Source organism: Miniopterus natalensis, chromosome 14, assembly GCF_054644295.1.
Source record: "Miniopterus natalensis isolate mMinNat1 chromosome 14, mMinNat1.hap1, whole genome shotgun sequence".
In the NCBI taxonomy this organism is placed as follows: domain Eukaryota; kingdom Metazoa; phylum Chordata; class Mammalia; order Chiroptera; family Miniopteridae; genus Miniopterus; species Miniopterus natalensis.
The window spans coordinates 37,186,716-37,200,729 of NC_142094.1; the positions used below are offsets into that span (position 1 = coordinate 37,186,716).

Sequence of the window (14,014 nt, forward strand, 5' to 3'; positions counted from 1 at the left end):
TTCCCCTCTCTCAAACATACAACCCTGCATTCTTCCAGTCCCCAAATCCATTTCGGTTTTTCTTTAGAACTTTAGAAATAGCTTGCCTATTTCTCATAGACCCCAAAACCTTGCTGGTAGTTTTATTGAAATCGTGTTTAAATGTATAGATTATTTATAGATTGGAAAAAATCTGAACATTAATGCTTCTTATGTAATAATAATAATAAATTCACCTGTGTTTTCATTTTTCGTTTCTTTCTTTGCTGCACTCAGAAGGATTTCTGTACTCTTCATATAGCCCTTGCATATTTCTTATTGAGTTTATTTTTAGATATTTTACCTTATTGTTAATGGCATCTTCCAATGTCTTTTCTTACTGCTTGTTGTCTATATATGATGACCACCCAATAATTTTAATGTGGTTGAAGCCAACATCGTGCTTTAGAAAGGAGAGGAAGGCTTTGGTCTGCTTTCATGCCTGCTTTTAAAAATTAAAATGGGAAAGAGTGTGAATGTGGTGACCCAGAGGTCGCAGGAGGGACAAGCTGGGGGTAGATTCATCAAAGCTCTGGAGCTCTAAGCCTTGGTCAGGAAGTAAGGAGAGCTGTTCTTTGAAGTTGTAAGAAAGCCATAGAGCTGGGAGGTCAGCTGTAGTCCCCAAGCCTTCAAGACCGGGAACATTCTCACCCCCTTTCAAGTTGCCCTCATTGATGGAGATCTCACATACCCCTTTGCTTCCACATTAGGGAGGTGAGCACTGCATGTTGTTATCATCGGATAATTCTCTCTTCTCCAACTATGCATTTCCTGCCTATTTCTTTTCATGCTTTCTCAGCTGAGGTGGAGAGGTGCTGATGACCATTTTGTGTAAGTGCCCTTTAAGCCTGAAATTTCCCTCTAGATGCCCGCATTGGTACACTAAAGGAAATGGGAACACTAAGGATATATTTATTGCATGCTTGCAATGTGCCAGGCGCTGTGCTTTACGTATCTCATTTAACCTTCCCAACAACCTCATGGGAGATTTACTATTATTTCCCCCACTATTTTACACAGAAGAAGACTGAAGCTCAGAGTGATGGAGTAAATTGTGCAAGGTCATGCAGCTGGTTGGTGATAATACCAACCCATGCATGTTGGTCTCCTTCACATAAACTCTTAGTAGCTTTTAGTTGTAATATATTTTTGTGATGGCAGAAGAAAAAAGACCTAACTCATGCTTTGACCAAACTGAAACATTAGTCCTTTGTTAAACTTTCGGAGCAGCCATGGGGGTGCACTGCTTCAACCTCCCTTTAAGTGAGAGCCAGTCAGGAGCAGTGTAATTAGCTGACAGTGTCCAACAGCAGCACCTTCAGAATCCACCACAGTGTTCACACCAAGAACATGTTCTTCCTGGGCCATGCTGACGCACAAAAATAAATGTGTATGAGTTGCCCAGAATTAGAGGCAAAGGAGAGCTTGGCCCAGGAACTGCAGGTTTATAGCATTTTTCTCCCGTACACCTGTTTCTTGAGTTATACCATTGTTTAACTCAAGCTAGCATCTCCTAGATAGGCTTCCCAGATAACCAGACCTACTCTTACCTTTCAGGTTTCTAATCTTTTACGAGTAGAAACCTAATTGCTACTGTTGTTGTTGGGTGTTTTCTAATGGTTTCAGCTTCTTGAAGGCTGGTACTATGTCAGGGTACCCCTGCCCTCTTCCTTAGCACTAGAGTCCAGAGCAATTGACACAGCATCAGAAAGTATTTGTTTATTATTTCATTAAATCAGTTGATTTTAAAATTTACTCTTCTTCAAGGGAAGGAGAGGTAATATTTATTGGGTACCTACTATATGTCAAGTATTGTGTGGTGCCGGGGAGTATCCAATATGTCACATAACTTAGTCTTCATGGTAACCCTGGAAGTCAGACATTATTGTTATTTAACAAGAGAAGAGAGAAACAAGGAGAGATTAAGCACCCTTCTCAAAGTAACCCAGAGTAAGTAAGTAAATGGCAGGCAGAGCTAATATTCAAACCAGCCATGTCTGACTCCAAAACCAGTGCTCGCCCACATCACAGAACTGCCTCCTAGGACCAGGACTTGAATGAGGCAAGTGAGAGGAGTGAGGCCCTTGCTTAGGGTGCAAAATATAAGGCAGTACCAACAAACTCAGTGATCACGATAAATACTTTAATGCAATATTTTAAAATCAAAATTAATGCAAATCAATCCATGAGGGAGAAAATATTAAATTTTGAAATAAAGATGGGATCATTACTGCTGATTTTCTTTTTGCCTCAGGCTCCTATATAGCTTCCCACAGCACTGTTACTGATCCTGCCTTTATTTAAAATCGTAAGCTGAGTCGTTGAATGAAAGCATTGTTTTAGAAAGATTAATATGTTGGTGGTGTGTAGGACAAACTGAAAAAAAAAAAGAGACTTTAAAGGTTGGAAAGATTTTGCCTAGTCAAAATGAGTTAAGAAAAGCAAACTGGGTATGGAATGCATGGGTGTAATTCCACTTTTCCCTGTCAGCTTTGTGCTAAATAACTTGGGAAGTGCAACCAGAACAAGATGGTCCAATGCTTTTAACAAATTCTCTGTCTTCCATAGACTGAGATACAGATACCTTGCTACTTCTGATGCCCCTGCAAATGCCACCCTGTTAACCCTGGTGTGCCTGGGAACTTTCCCTTTACTCCTAACAGCACCTGCAGGGGGAAATTCACGTTTCCCATCTACATCCTTCTCGTTATTTTAGAGATTTTATCCTATCTTCTCCCACCTGCAGGTTTCTCCTTCTAGCCTAACTTTCCAAATCCTTCTAGATGCTCCAGATACAGAAACCTTCTCTGTTTCTCTGGTCATTTTGGTTGTCTTTCTCTAGGTCTTTTCTAATTCCATGATCTTTCTGGGGTTATAACATGTAGTACTACATATAGCACTTGTTGATTTTCATGTTATCATCTCTGTGAAAAACTATGTATAGGTCTCCAGAATGCCAGTAGAGTGCCTTAGGGACGTCAGATTTAACCAAGCCCAGCTCCCCTCAATGTACATATCAGAGACACTGGGACTTAACCAAAGTCACTCCAGATGCTGATAGTAGGACCTGTTCATTTCCCTTCCACTGCAAGCAATTGGCCCCTCTTAGTCCATATTCTGTTCCTGAGACAGAGTCCTGGTATAGCTCATCTTAAACAGTAAAGGAGCAGAGAAGTAGCAACCTACACAGTGTACTTGGCCTGCAGAGGCTGGCCTTTCCCTCTTCAATAGAGGTAAGTTCATCAAAGGCCAAAGGCGGGCACACAGGAAGGAACTGTCAGTTGTCGTGTGTGGAAAGGTAAAACAATGATTCTAGGCAGTGCTGTTTCATTCCCAACACCCTTTTTTGATGACACCCAAACTTTGTCATTCTTTTTGTAGAAAGTATACATTGGTCCCTATCTTTAGGGAGTAGTCTTCAGCTACTCTGAGCTTCCTTTCCTTGGCCAAGATGAATTTTATCTAATGGTCAATATTACTCAAATGTGACCTCATAGACCTAGCCTGAAACTGCAATCTGAATGTTTTTGCCAGTTGTACGAATACAAGAATGTACAGAATCGGTAAAAGATAGTTTGTTTACATTTCCTAGAGGCTGGTCAGAGGAAAAAGTTCAAGAGATGTTTGGTATCTGTAAGGTTGTTGCATTTACCATGATTGTAAAGGGGAGGAGGTGAGCAAAAAGGTAAAAACCTTATATCGGGCAGTGGCTTAAATGTCTCATGGGCTCAGGCCTGTGATATGAATGAATAAAGTCAATTGATAAGATGTGTAGGAGCAGTGGAGAACTCCAGAAAACATGCCTTATCTAAAGGGGCAGCCAACATTCAGTGTCAGCCAATTGTTGCCATGCAGGAAGATGGGTCCGATGTTGCTAGATCTGATTTTTCAAGACAATTCAAAAATCTGGATTTTTCTATGAAATTATCTAATTTTTAAATGCTGACAATAAATCTAACTTGGGAGGGAGGGAAGAAGGGGGGGGGGAAATGAAAGTGAACCAGCCACATGCAGGCCAAATAGAACAATGTTAGGGCCCAGGGTTTGCCAGCAATTCAAGATGCATTTAGCAATTTCAAGATATACTCAGAACTATATCAAATGCAGTCAGAATTTCCATTGCCCTGTCAGTTCTTTAAATCTATCCATACGGTTTTTATTGATCATCTAACATGTGCAAAGTCTCTAGTTACATCTTACTTTAAATGAAATATGTTAATAATTAATTACATGAAACAGAAATACAACTTCCATAACGGTCCAAATGACTCTGAGATACATACTTACATTTTAGCTGTTTTTTAAAAATATGGTCAACTATAAAAATATTAATTTTTTAAAACCTACTGGAACACTCAACTACTACAATTCACTTCTGAATTTTGAAGGTTAATGGGAAAGTTTCAGAACATAAGGCATCAATCACTGTTTAAAAGTAGCACTTTTAAAATAATTCATTAGAGTCTATTTTGACCAATGAATGGCTTCTATCCCTGTAGAGGTCATCTATGATACTAAGCAGCACCCAAGTTAATACTAATTCAGAAAGAAAACAAGTTGGTAATCCTGTTGGCTGATTAGGTGAGAAGACACTGTGCAATTCAACTTGGCTCAGGCTATCAACTGTTCCTGATGACATTTTAATACCTGTGCTAAACAGGACACATTTCTATCAGATTCCCGCATGAGATTCACATCACTTTAGTCACTCCTCCGGCTCCCCTATTCTTTTCAGCCTCTGTCTGTACCCATGTCTCTCTCCCCAGTCTGCAGTTTTTACACATTTAAGGTATGCCTACCTCTGTTTCCACCATTTCTTCTGGTCTTAGTGAGGATGGCGACTTCAGATTTTTTAATTTCTCTGCTGTCTCAGAGGTTCTCCATAACCCTTCCACTCTGATCCCAAGCCCACCCCACCCCCACTTCCATTCTAGAACCTGGGTCCTCCCCCCTCTATCCAGTATCTCTTGGCCTAAGGTGCCCTTCGCTTCCCCGTCGAGCTGAGCACCTTCTCCCTCGACCCCCCCCCCCCCCCAAGTCTCTTCCCGGGCCCGCAACCTCAGCCATTCCAGAAACTAACGAAGAAGTTGCAGAGGGAGTGCCACTTCTCAGCACAGTAGGTCTCCGTGAGCTTCGCGTTCCCGTCCAGCCCGTCGGGGTCGGGCCCTGTCCCCCAGGGTGGCTCCTGGTCTGGGTCCGACACCGCCTTCCTCTTGCCCCCTCCAGCCTTCTTCTCAGAGGGCTTTCCTTTGGGGCGCGCGCTCGGGGGAGGCGGGACCCTCGCGGCGGGACCGACCGCGCGCTCCCGAGGCCGCCCCCGGTCGCTGGCCCCGGGGAAGCCCGCGGCAGTGGGGCGGCCGGGGGGGCCCGCGTGGGCCACGAGGCGCAGCTCGGCGCCGCGGCCCCTCTGGCCGGCGCACAGGCGGGCTCGGAGCGGCGCGGGGTCCCGGCAGGGCCGCCGCCTCCTGCGCAGCCGGCCGAGCACTCGCTTCCAGTAGCGCGCGCGGCGGGCGGCGTCGGCGGCGCAGCGCGCGGGCTCCGCGCGGTAGGCGCAGCGGCGGCGCTCCCCGTCCGGGCCCTTGCAGCGCAGCCACAGCTCGCCGCCCGCCGCCGGCCCCGGGGCGGGGGCCAGGAGCTGCCAGCTGCACGCGTGGCCCTCGGGGCTGAGGAAGCGGCCGGTGGAGCCGCCCGCGGGCTCCCGGGCCGCCTCTGCCACGCCGCCCGCCGCCCCCTGGTCCCCCCGGGCGGCCGCGAGGAGGCAGCCGCCCGGCAGCAGCAGCGGCAGAAGCAGCCAGAGCGACGCTCGCAGCTTCAGAGGACTCATTGCTCAGGTCGGCTCTTCCGGGACCCCTGGGCGCTTCAGAGGTGGCAGGGTCGGGACAGCTGCATCCTTCAGGCCCGGGGACGGAGGCAGAGGCTGCTTCTTACGGAACCCGGCTTAGCCCTTGGCCCCGGCACATGCACCGGCGAATCCCTCTCCCCAGACTTCCTGGGCGCTGGTTTCCAGGGAGCAGCAGCCCCACTGAAAAGTTCTCCTGGGAGAAAATGATTTACTGTCTAAATCATCGTTTTAAAATAAAAATTTAAACCCCGTGCAAACAAGAAAGCAAAGCAATGCCTGACCATTACCACCTCCGTCCCCTCCCACGTCCACACCCAATAAACTATCCCCCAGATCATTTCAGAGTATTCCTCAGAAGCTCACCGAGTTCTGGCAGAGGTGGCGGAGCCTTCCTAGGGTACAGGGAATGACTGCAGGAGAGATCAGTCTGTTTTAGCCAGTTCCCAAGGAGTGACCGTGTTGTCAATGGGACAGACGGGGCCTCTCCCACTGTGCCCCTCCCAGACTTCTTTCACACTGGGAGAATCCCCCCCCCCCACGGTAGAAGTGGCACTGTAACATGAAACAGAAATCTTGTATTTAGCTTCCAATGTTTAAAATAATCATGCGAATTTCAACAAGTAATTCTTTCCTTTTACATATTTAATCATTTGGACATAAAAGTTAAATTGAAAGATCTTAAACAAGACAATATTCTAAACCAGGCACAACTTACACTCTTTTTTTATATCATTCTGAGCTCTTCATTTTCACTCATTTCTAATAGTCTTTCTTATCTCAATAATTTAATCCTAATAATTGTTACTACTAATAAAATATGTTCTAGTTTATTAATGTACAATAGAGTCCAGCAGTTCCCCCAGGGGTAGACATTTAGACTTTCGATTATTTTTAGGTATTATAAGTCAATTATAAACTTCTTACCAAAATTGAAGCTTTAAAAAAAATAATTTATTTGGGTTACAGTTGCAAAGTAATATTACCAATTCAAATGCTATAATCTTTAAAAATGGACATGTTCTTAAATCTTGAAATTTTTATATTTAAGCAAAGCTAAAATATACATCAAGATATTCCATCATTTAAAAAAAATGATCTCTTTAATAAATGTGATTTTTCTTAAATTTCAAGAGTTTATGCTTTTTACTGTAATTGTTTTACACATGTATTTTCCTAAAATACTTCTCCAAGATGTCAAGAAATCCTAATGTCTTCTTGTAGACTGTATTTTCTATTACTGAACTCTCATTGGTAGTTCCACTTGAATAGTTATAATTTGATTACTACTATAAAAACCAAAATATTTTGAATTAGAGGAATGTACTTGAATATGTATTAGCATATGTTAAATATACAATAGCATATATTGACCTAAGAAAGGAAGTTTTTGCAACTCTGGTGATACCAGAGAGATGAGATGACTTACTGAAGGTCCTACATCGTTGAGTGATAAAGCCACCTGGCTTTCATTGATCAACAATTATTACATTTCAGCTTTGTATTACTACAACCAATTTCAAAGTTAGTTGTGTTTTAATTACACCAATTTGATTAATAATGAAAAGCAATTAGTACCAATGAAGTTAAAAAATATTCACATAAGTTTCGTAAACAAGAGTAGCTTCTTAATATACTTGGAAGACGAAAACCTCTTTCTCAGAGAACGGTGTTTGTATGAGGAAAGCACTGAGGAGTAGTTACAGGCTTTTGTTAGTTGCTCTGGCATTACTTACTGCTATCAGCTGCTGAACCAAATTGGAATCGTTTCTCAGCTAAAGAGTGACATCTTGTGACATTCTGCGCTAATTACAGTAGAAAAGTTTATCATCTCAAGAGTCATAATTATACATTCCAGAGACCATGCTCTGTCAGAAACATTGTTCCCAGAGGAATAAGTAAGGCCACACAGATGTGGTATACCATGTCAGAAGGGGTAACTTCTTACCAGGGGTTACTTTTTACAAATTCTGGTAAAATATACATAACAACCATTTAACCATTTTTAGGTGTACAGTTCAGTGGCAGGAAGTACATGCAGACTGTTGTGCAACCATCACCATCATCCATCTCCAGAATGCTTTTTATCTTCCAAAACTGAAATTATGCTTGTTAAACAATAACACATTCCTTCCCTTCCTCTACCTCCTGGCAACCATCATTCTACTTTCTGTCTCTATGAATTTGACTACCCTCAGTGTTTCATATAAGTGGAATCATACAGTATTTGTCTTTTTTTGAATATGTTTTTATTGCTTTCAGAGAGAGAAAGGGAGAGGGAGAGAGAGAGACAGAAACATCAATGATGATAGAGAGTCATTGATCAGCTGCCTCCTGCATGCCCCCTACTAGGGATCCAGCTCCACTGGGGGCATGGCGTGTGCCCTGACTGGGAATTGAACCCTGACCTTGAGTTTCATGGGTCGATGCTCAACCACTGAGCAACACCGGCCAGGCCAGTATTTGTCTTTTTGTGACTGGTTTGTTTCACTTAACATAATGTCCTCAGGGTTCATCCATGTTGTAGTATGTGTCGGAATTTCCTTATTTTTAAAACAATAATATTCCATTGTGTGTATGTACACATTTTGTTTATCCATTTACTTGTCAATGGGCTTTTGGGTTGCTTCTGAATATTTGCTACTGTGAATAATGCTGCTATGGACATGGGTGTATAAATATCTGTTTGAGTTCTTGCTTTCAATTATTTTGGGTATATACCCAGAAGTGGAATTACTGGATCATGTGGTAATTTTGTTTCTGACTTTTTGAGGAACCTACATACTGGTTTCCCAGAGTGGCTGAACCTTTTTACATTCCCAACAGTGCACAAGGGTTCCAATTTCTCCACATCCTTACCAATACTTGCTATTTACTGTTTGTTTAATTGCTTATTTTTGTTTTATAATATTCATCCTAATGGGTGTGAAGTGGTATCATTGTGGTTTTGATTTGCATTTCTCTAATGATTAGTGCTGTTGAGCGTCTTTACGTGTGCTTATTGGCCATTTGTATATCTTCTTTGTAGAAATGTGTATTTAAGTCCTTTGCTCATTTTTAAATCAGGTTGTTTTGCTGTTGTTGAGTTGTAGGAGTTCCTTATATATTCTGGATATGGATACACATATATGTGGCAAAATGGTAACATGGACAAGATGTAAACACACAAACTTCATAATAACAGTTATTTGTGGGACGGTAGGGAGGAGAATGGGATTAGAGAGGACTAAAAGACCCCAATTACACATTCAGTTTCTTAAGAATTTATCTGGCCCAGCTGTTTTTCTCAGTGGTTAGAGCTTTGGCCTGAGGACTGATGGGTCTCGGGTTCAGTTCCAGTCAAGGGCCTGTACTTCGGTTGCAGGCTGGATCCCTTGGCTGTGTGTGGGAGGCAACCAATCGATATTTCTCTCTCACATCAATGTTTCTCTTCCCCTCCCTTCCATTCTCTCTAAAAAAATCAATGGAAAAAATATCCTTGGGTGAGGATTAACAACAAAAAAGAATTTATCTGAAACAAATATGGTAAAATACTAACATTTGTTAAACCTGGGGGATGAGTACATGCATGGGTTTTATTCTCTATGTTTTTCTGTATGTTGAATATAACTCATAATTCAAAAATACAAATAGTATTGCTTTGTAAATATTTTTTTTGAATTCATAGAAATTGTATGCTATTGTAAATATTGTTCTATATCTTGCTTATTTTACTCAACTTATGGTTTTGAGCTTCATCCATATTGGCATATGTAGATCTAGTTAATTTAATTTAACTACTACTGTTGGTATCCCATCATATGCTATATAACATTTAATTTCTCCGTCATTCTCATGATGGACATTTAGGTCATTTCCAGGTTTTCCAGGTGATAAACAGTGCTGCAGTGAACATTCTTGTAGAGATCTTATGTACAAGAGTTTTCCCTAGAGCAGTGGTCTTTAAGCTGGAGTATATATACCCCTGAGGATACCCAAAAACTTTTCAAGAAGTGTATAGGCCTAAGTAGACTTTTAAAAATTCAGTTTCAAGATCCTCAATCTGAATGTGCATGTTTTCCTCCATATGTTTATCTCAGCCATAGGCCTGGGTATGGACGTGTGGTTAGGGTATTAGGTTGCTTCTCCTTTTTCTCCTTCTTTCTCTATCGCCCTGCTCTCATTTGACTACAGACAGGCAGAGTTTGTATCCATATGAATATCAAATCTCATTTGGGATTTTATACATAAGATTTAGTATATAGACTTTTTAAAATTAATTTTTTATTTAAAAAATTTCTGTTTATCTAAAATTTGTGTTTAGCATAGACAAACGATATATCTGAAGAGCTAATAATTTTGATGTAAAAGTCTAAATAATTTAACGGGATAATTTATACTTTTATATTCATATCAAAGTTTTTTTGAGCATATTACAAAAGGATAAAGTTAGTGGAGGTATCGCGTCATTCCCGTCTTCCCAGAATTTCCTGCACTTGTAGTGGCTACAGGACACTGTTCTGGCCAATGAGATATTGTCTGCTAAGAATGAGTGGGAAGATTTTTACTTTCCTGAGACAAACATTGCCTTTTACTCCTTCCTTTTCTTCTTTTTCCTGGATGTATGATGCCTGGAGGTGAAGCAACCTTCTTTCCAACCCTCCCAGTCGAGCTTATCTCAGGGAAGCTGAAGCCATTCTCTTCTCCTGGTTGGTCTAAGGATAATTCCATCCCCATTTCCAATGGTTGGTTTAGTTATCTGTGTGTGACCCAATTCTGCACACTCCGTGAAGTTTGCTGTCAGCTTCTGGGAAAGTTCTCCCCTGCACTTAGACTCATGGAAACCAGTCTTCCTCCACCTTCCCTTGACTGTTTTCCTTTTGCAACATACAAGTTTTATAGTTCAGTTGGTTCAAGGTTGTCTATTTTTTCCTCAATGGTAAATATTTTCTTGTGTATTCAATTCTTTCCTACCCAAGGTTAAAATATTCTTCAGTATAGTCTCCTAATAGTTCTATTTTTTTATTTTTAGATATTTAATCCATCTGAGATTTATTTTTGGAATATGGTATGAAGAATTTGATTTTCCCCTCTATCTGGAGAGCCAAGTGTCCAACTTTCTTTGTTCAATAGTTCTTTCTTTTGCTATTTTTTTAATCCTCACCCGAGGATATGTTTTTATTGATTTTTAGAGAGAGAGAAAGAGAGAGAGAGAGAGAGAGACAGACATTGTTCAGTTGCCTCCCATACACGCCCCAACTGAGTATTGAACCCACTACCTAGGCCTGGACTGGGAAATGAACCTGAAACCTCCCAGTGTATGGGACAATGCTCCAGCCAACTGAGCCACCCAGCCAGGGCTTTTGTCATTGGTTTTTGAAGCCACCTTTCTGGTGGTAAAAAAAAAAAAAGCTAATATTTATTTAATATTTAGCATTTTTAAGTGTATCAGTATAAACTCATTTAATCCTTACAACTTCACATGTACCTTAAAAGAAAAAGTGCATGATTCATTACTTACAATTCTGAAATTGAAAAAGGCCTGAAAACCATACTTTAAAAAAATTCATTTGGCAGAATAACCTCACCTGAACTGGTATATAGCTCTTTACAGCCTTTTATTTATTCCTCGTAGTATGGCTATTAATACATTTTACTGCAGAACTACAAGTGTATTTGATTATAAGGTGCTGCCATAGAAGCTGTTGGGATGTGACATAAACAAGGCATGTACATTGTATAACTTCTCAAAATGGAAAGAATTCTAAATTTAGAAAACCATCTGGCAGGGGTTTCAGGTAAGGGTTGTGGACCAGTACTATTATTATACCCATTTCACAGCTGAGGAAATTGAAATTGAGATATAGAAGTTAAATCACTTGCTCAAGGTCACATAGTTAACAAAAAGAATAATCAATGTAATTAATAATATATTTAGTGTTTATTGTGCCAGTCACTTGGTTAAATGCAGTATATTCATTATCTCAGTTAATCCTCATTACAATGTGCGCTATGAGGTACTATTATTCTTACTACTCAGATGGAGAAACTGAAGCTTAGAAAGGTTATACAACTCTTCTGGACTCACAGCTGTTAAGTGTGGTCAGGAATGACTTAAAAACAATTCTGACACCAATATATTTGGTTATTACACTATCCCTTACAAGCCCTTTCCTCTCTTCTAATTGTCCTTTAGAACTATATATCTAGCCCGGCTGGGCGTGGCTCAGCGGTTGAGCATCGACCTGGGATCCAGGCGATTGGGGTTTGATTCCCAGTCAGGGCACATGCCCAAGTTGTGGGCTCGATCAATGACTCATCATTGATGTTTCTATCTCTCTCTCTCCCTCTCCTTTCCTTTCTCTGAAATCAATAAAGGTATATTAAAAAAAAAAAAAAAGAACTATATATCTAATTACCTCTTGGATATTAGAGTAAGATTTTTAAAATGTATATCAGATCATTTTACTTGCATGATTAAAACCCTCCTATAACTTTTTACTGCATTTAGAGTAGAATCCCAATTCCTTACAGTGGCCCCTTTCTGCGTCTCCCAGCTGGTCTCCCAACACCGCAGACTTCTTTTAGGCTTTTACACTCCGCGCATCCTCCACCTGGAAGGCTCCCCAGGTCTTCACACAGCTGGCTCCTTTTTGCCATTTGGGCCTCAGCTTAAGTGACTCCTTGATTTTTCCCTAATTACCCAGTCTAGAGCCTCTAACCACCCTCTCTGTCTCATCATTCTGACATAACATGTAAACATGATATTTTGTTTATCTGTTTTGTCTTTTTCCTTCCTTTAGAATTTAAGTTGAACCAGGGTGGGCACCTTGACTGATCTGGTTTCTTTTGAAGCCCCAATCTCTATTACAGAGTTTAGCAAGGTGGCACATACTTAATTTTGGCTGAATAAATGAATGTAGTACCCAATCAGTAAATAGTACCTGCTGGTTAGTTTCAGAGGCGGGAGATAAATTTGAGAATGCAAGTGGGAGGAGACTGAAATGTGAAGATATTTGAACATCAGCTTCATCAGATTTTATCTAATAATCTAAACAATGCCTACCAGAGTGTCTGATACAGAATAGGTGTCAAATAAATATTTGATGAATGAATAAACAGTAACTATTACTAGCTTGGGTCTTGAGCAAATTACTAAAACGTTCTGAGCCTAGTTTTCTCACCTATAAAGTGAAGATTAAAACTTACTTTACAGGGCTAGCCAGTGAATTATATATGAGATAATGCATACCAAATGCCTACCCTGTAGCAGGTACTGGTTAGTTTCTTTCCCCTTACATTTATATTCTACTTTATTGTTTACAAAGCTCTTGTAGGCTCTTCTAGATACATGACCTCATTTTACTTCCATGACCTTCTATAGTACTTCTCATTAGCCTCATTTTATAGATGAAAAACAGACTCTGGGGTTGAGACATAGCCTCGTCAGGTAATGAGAAGCCAATGTACAGGTTTTACAAACAGACGAGTGACATAATAAAAGCAGTGTTTTGTTTTTTATAATTTTTATTTTTGTTTAAAGTATTACAGATGTCCCTTTTTCTCCCCAATGACCCTCTCCCCCTTCCTTCCCCCTCCCCAGTCCCTCTCCCCACCATTGTCCGTGTCCTTGGGTTGTGCATATATGCATATAAATTCTTTGGTTACTCTCTTCCCCTCCACCCCCTCTCCCCCTTCCCTGACATTTCGTCAGTCTCAACTATGCTTCCATGTCATTGAATCTATTAAAGCAGTGTTTTTTTGAAGATTAATCTGTTAGTGGCCTATAAGAGGAGCTCGACTGAAGAAAATGGAGAAATATTTGACTACTTTCATAAAAATCAAGTTTATGGTGATAAGGGCCTGAACTAGGTAACAGGATCCAGTTTAAAAGCCTAATGAATTAAGCGACAGAATAGCCAGATAAATCTGCCCCTTTCCCCCCCAAAAAGCCTGGGAGTTTTCACCTCTGGTTGAGAAAACGATCGTACCAACAACATAAACAATCAAGAAACCAAACCTGGCAAAATGGTTGCCAAAAGACCTTCCCACGAATACCTATGCAGAACTCCTGGCAACTACGGCAAACATGCGAACCGTGTCCTAAGTGCGACTGCTGATCTTCCTTAATTTTTCCCCTCCCACTGGCAGCACCACCTGGCCTAGCGCGTCCTAAGG

The 14,014-nt window shown here is 41.1% G+C and overlaps 1 protein-coding gene across 1 annotated transcript; it reads right to left on the minus strand.

Annotated features, from left to right (window-relative positions):
- Positions 1-5,077: 5,077 nt before the first annotated feature.
- On the minus strand, positions 5,078-5,842 carry FGFBP3 (fibroblast growth factor binding protein 3). The gene has a single exon (XM_087824443.1). It carries the CDS (start codon positions 5,840-5,842, stop codon positions 5,078-5,080), a length of 765 nt encoding a protein of 254 aa, XP_087680569.1.
- Between the last annotated feature and the right edge of the window lie 8,172 nt (positions 5,843-14,014).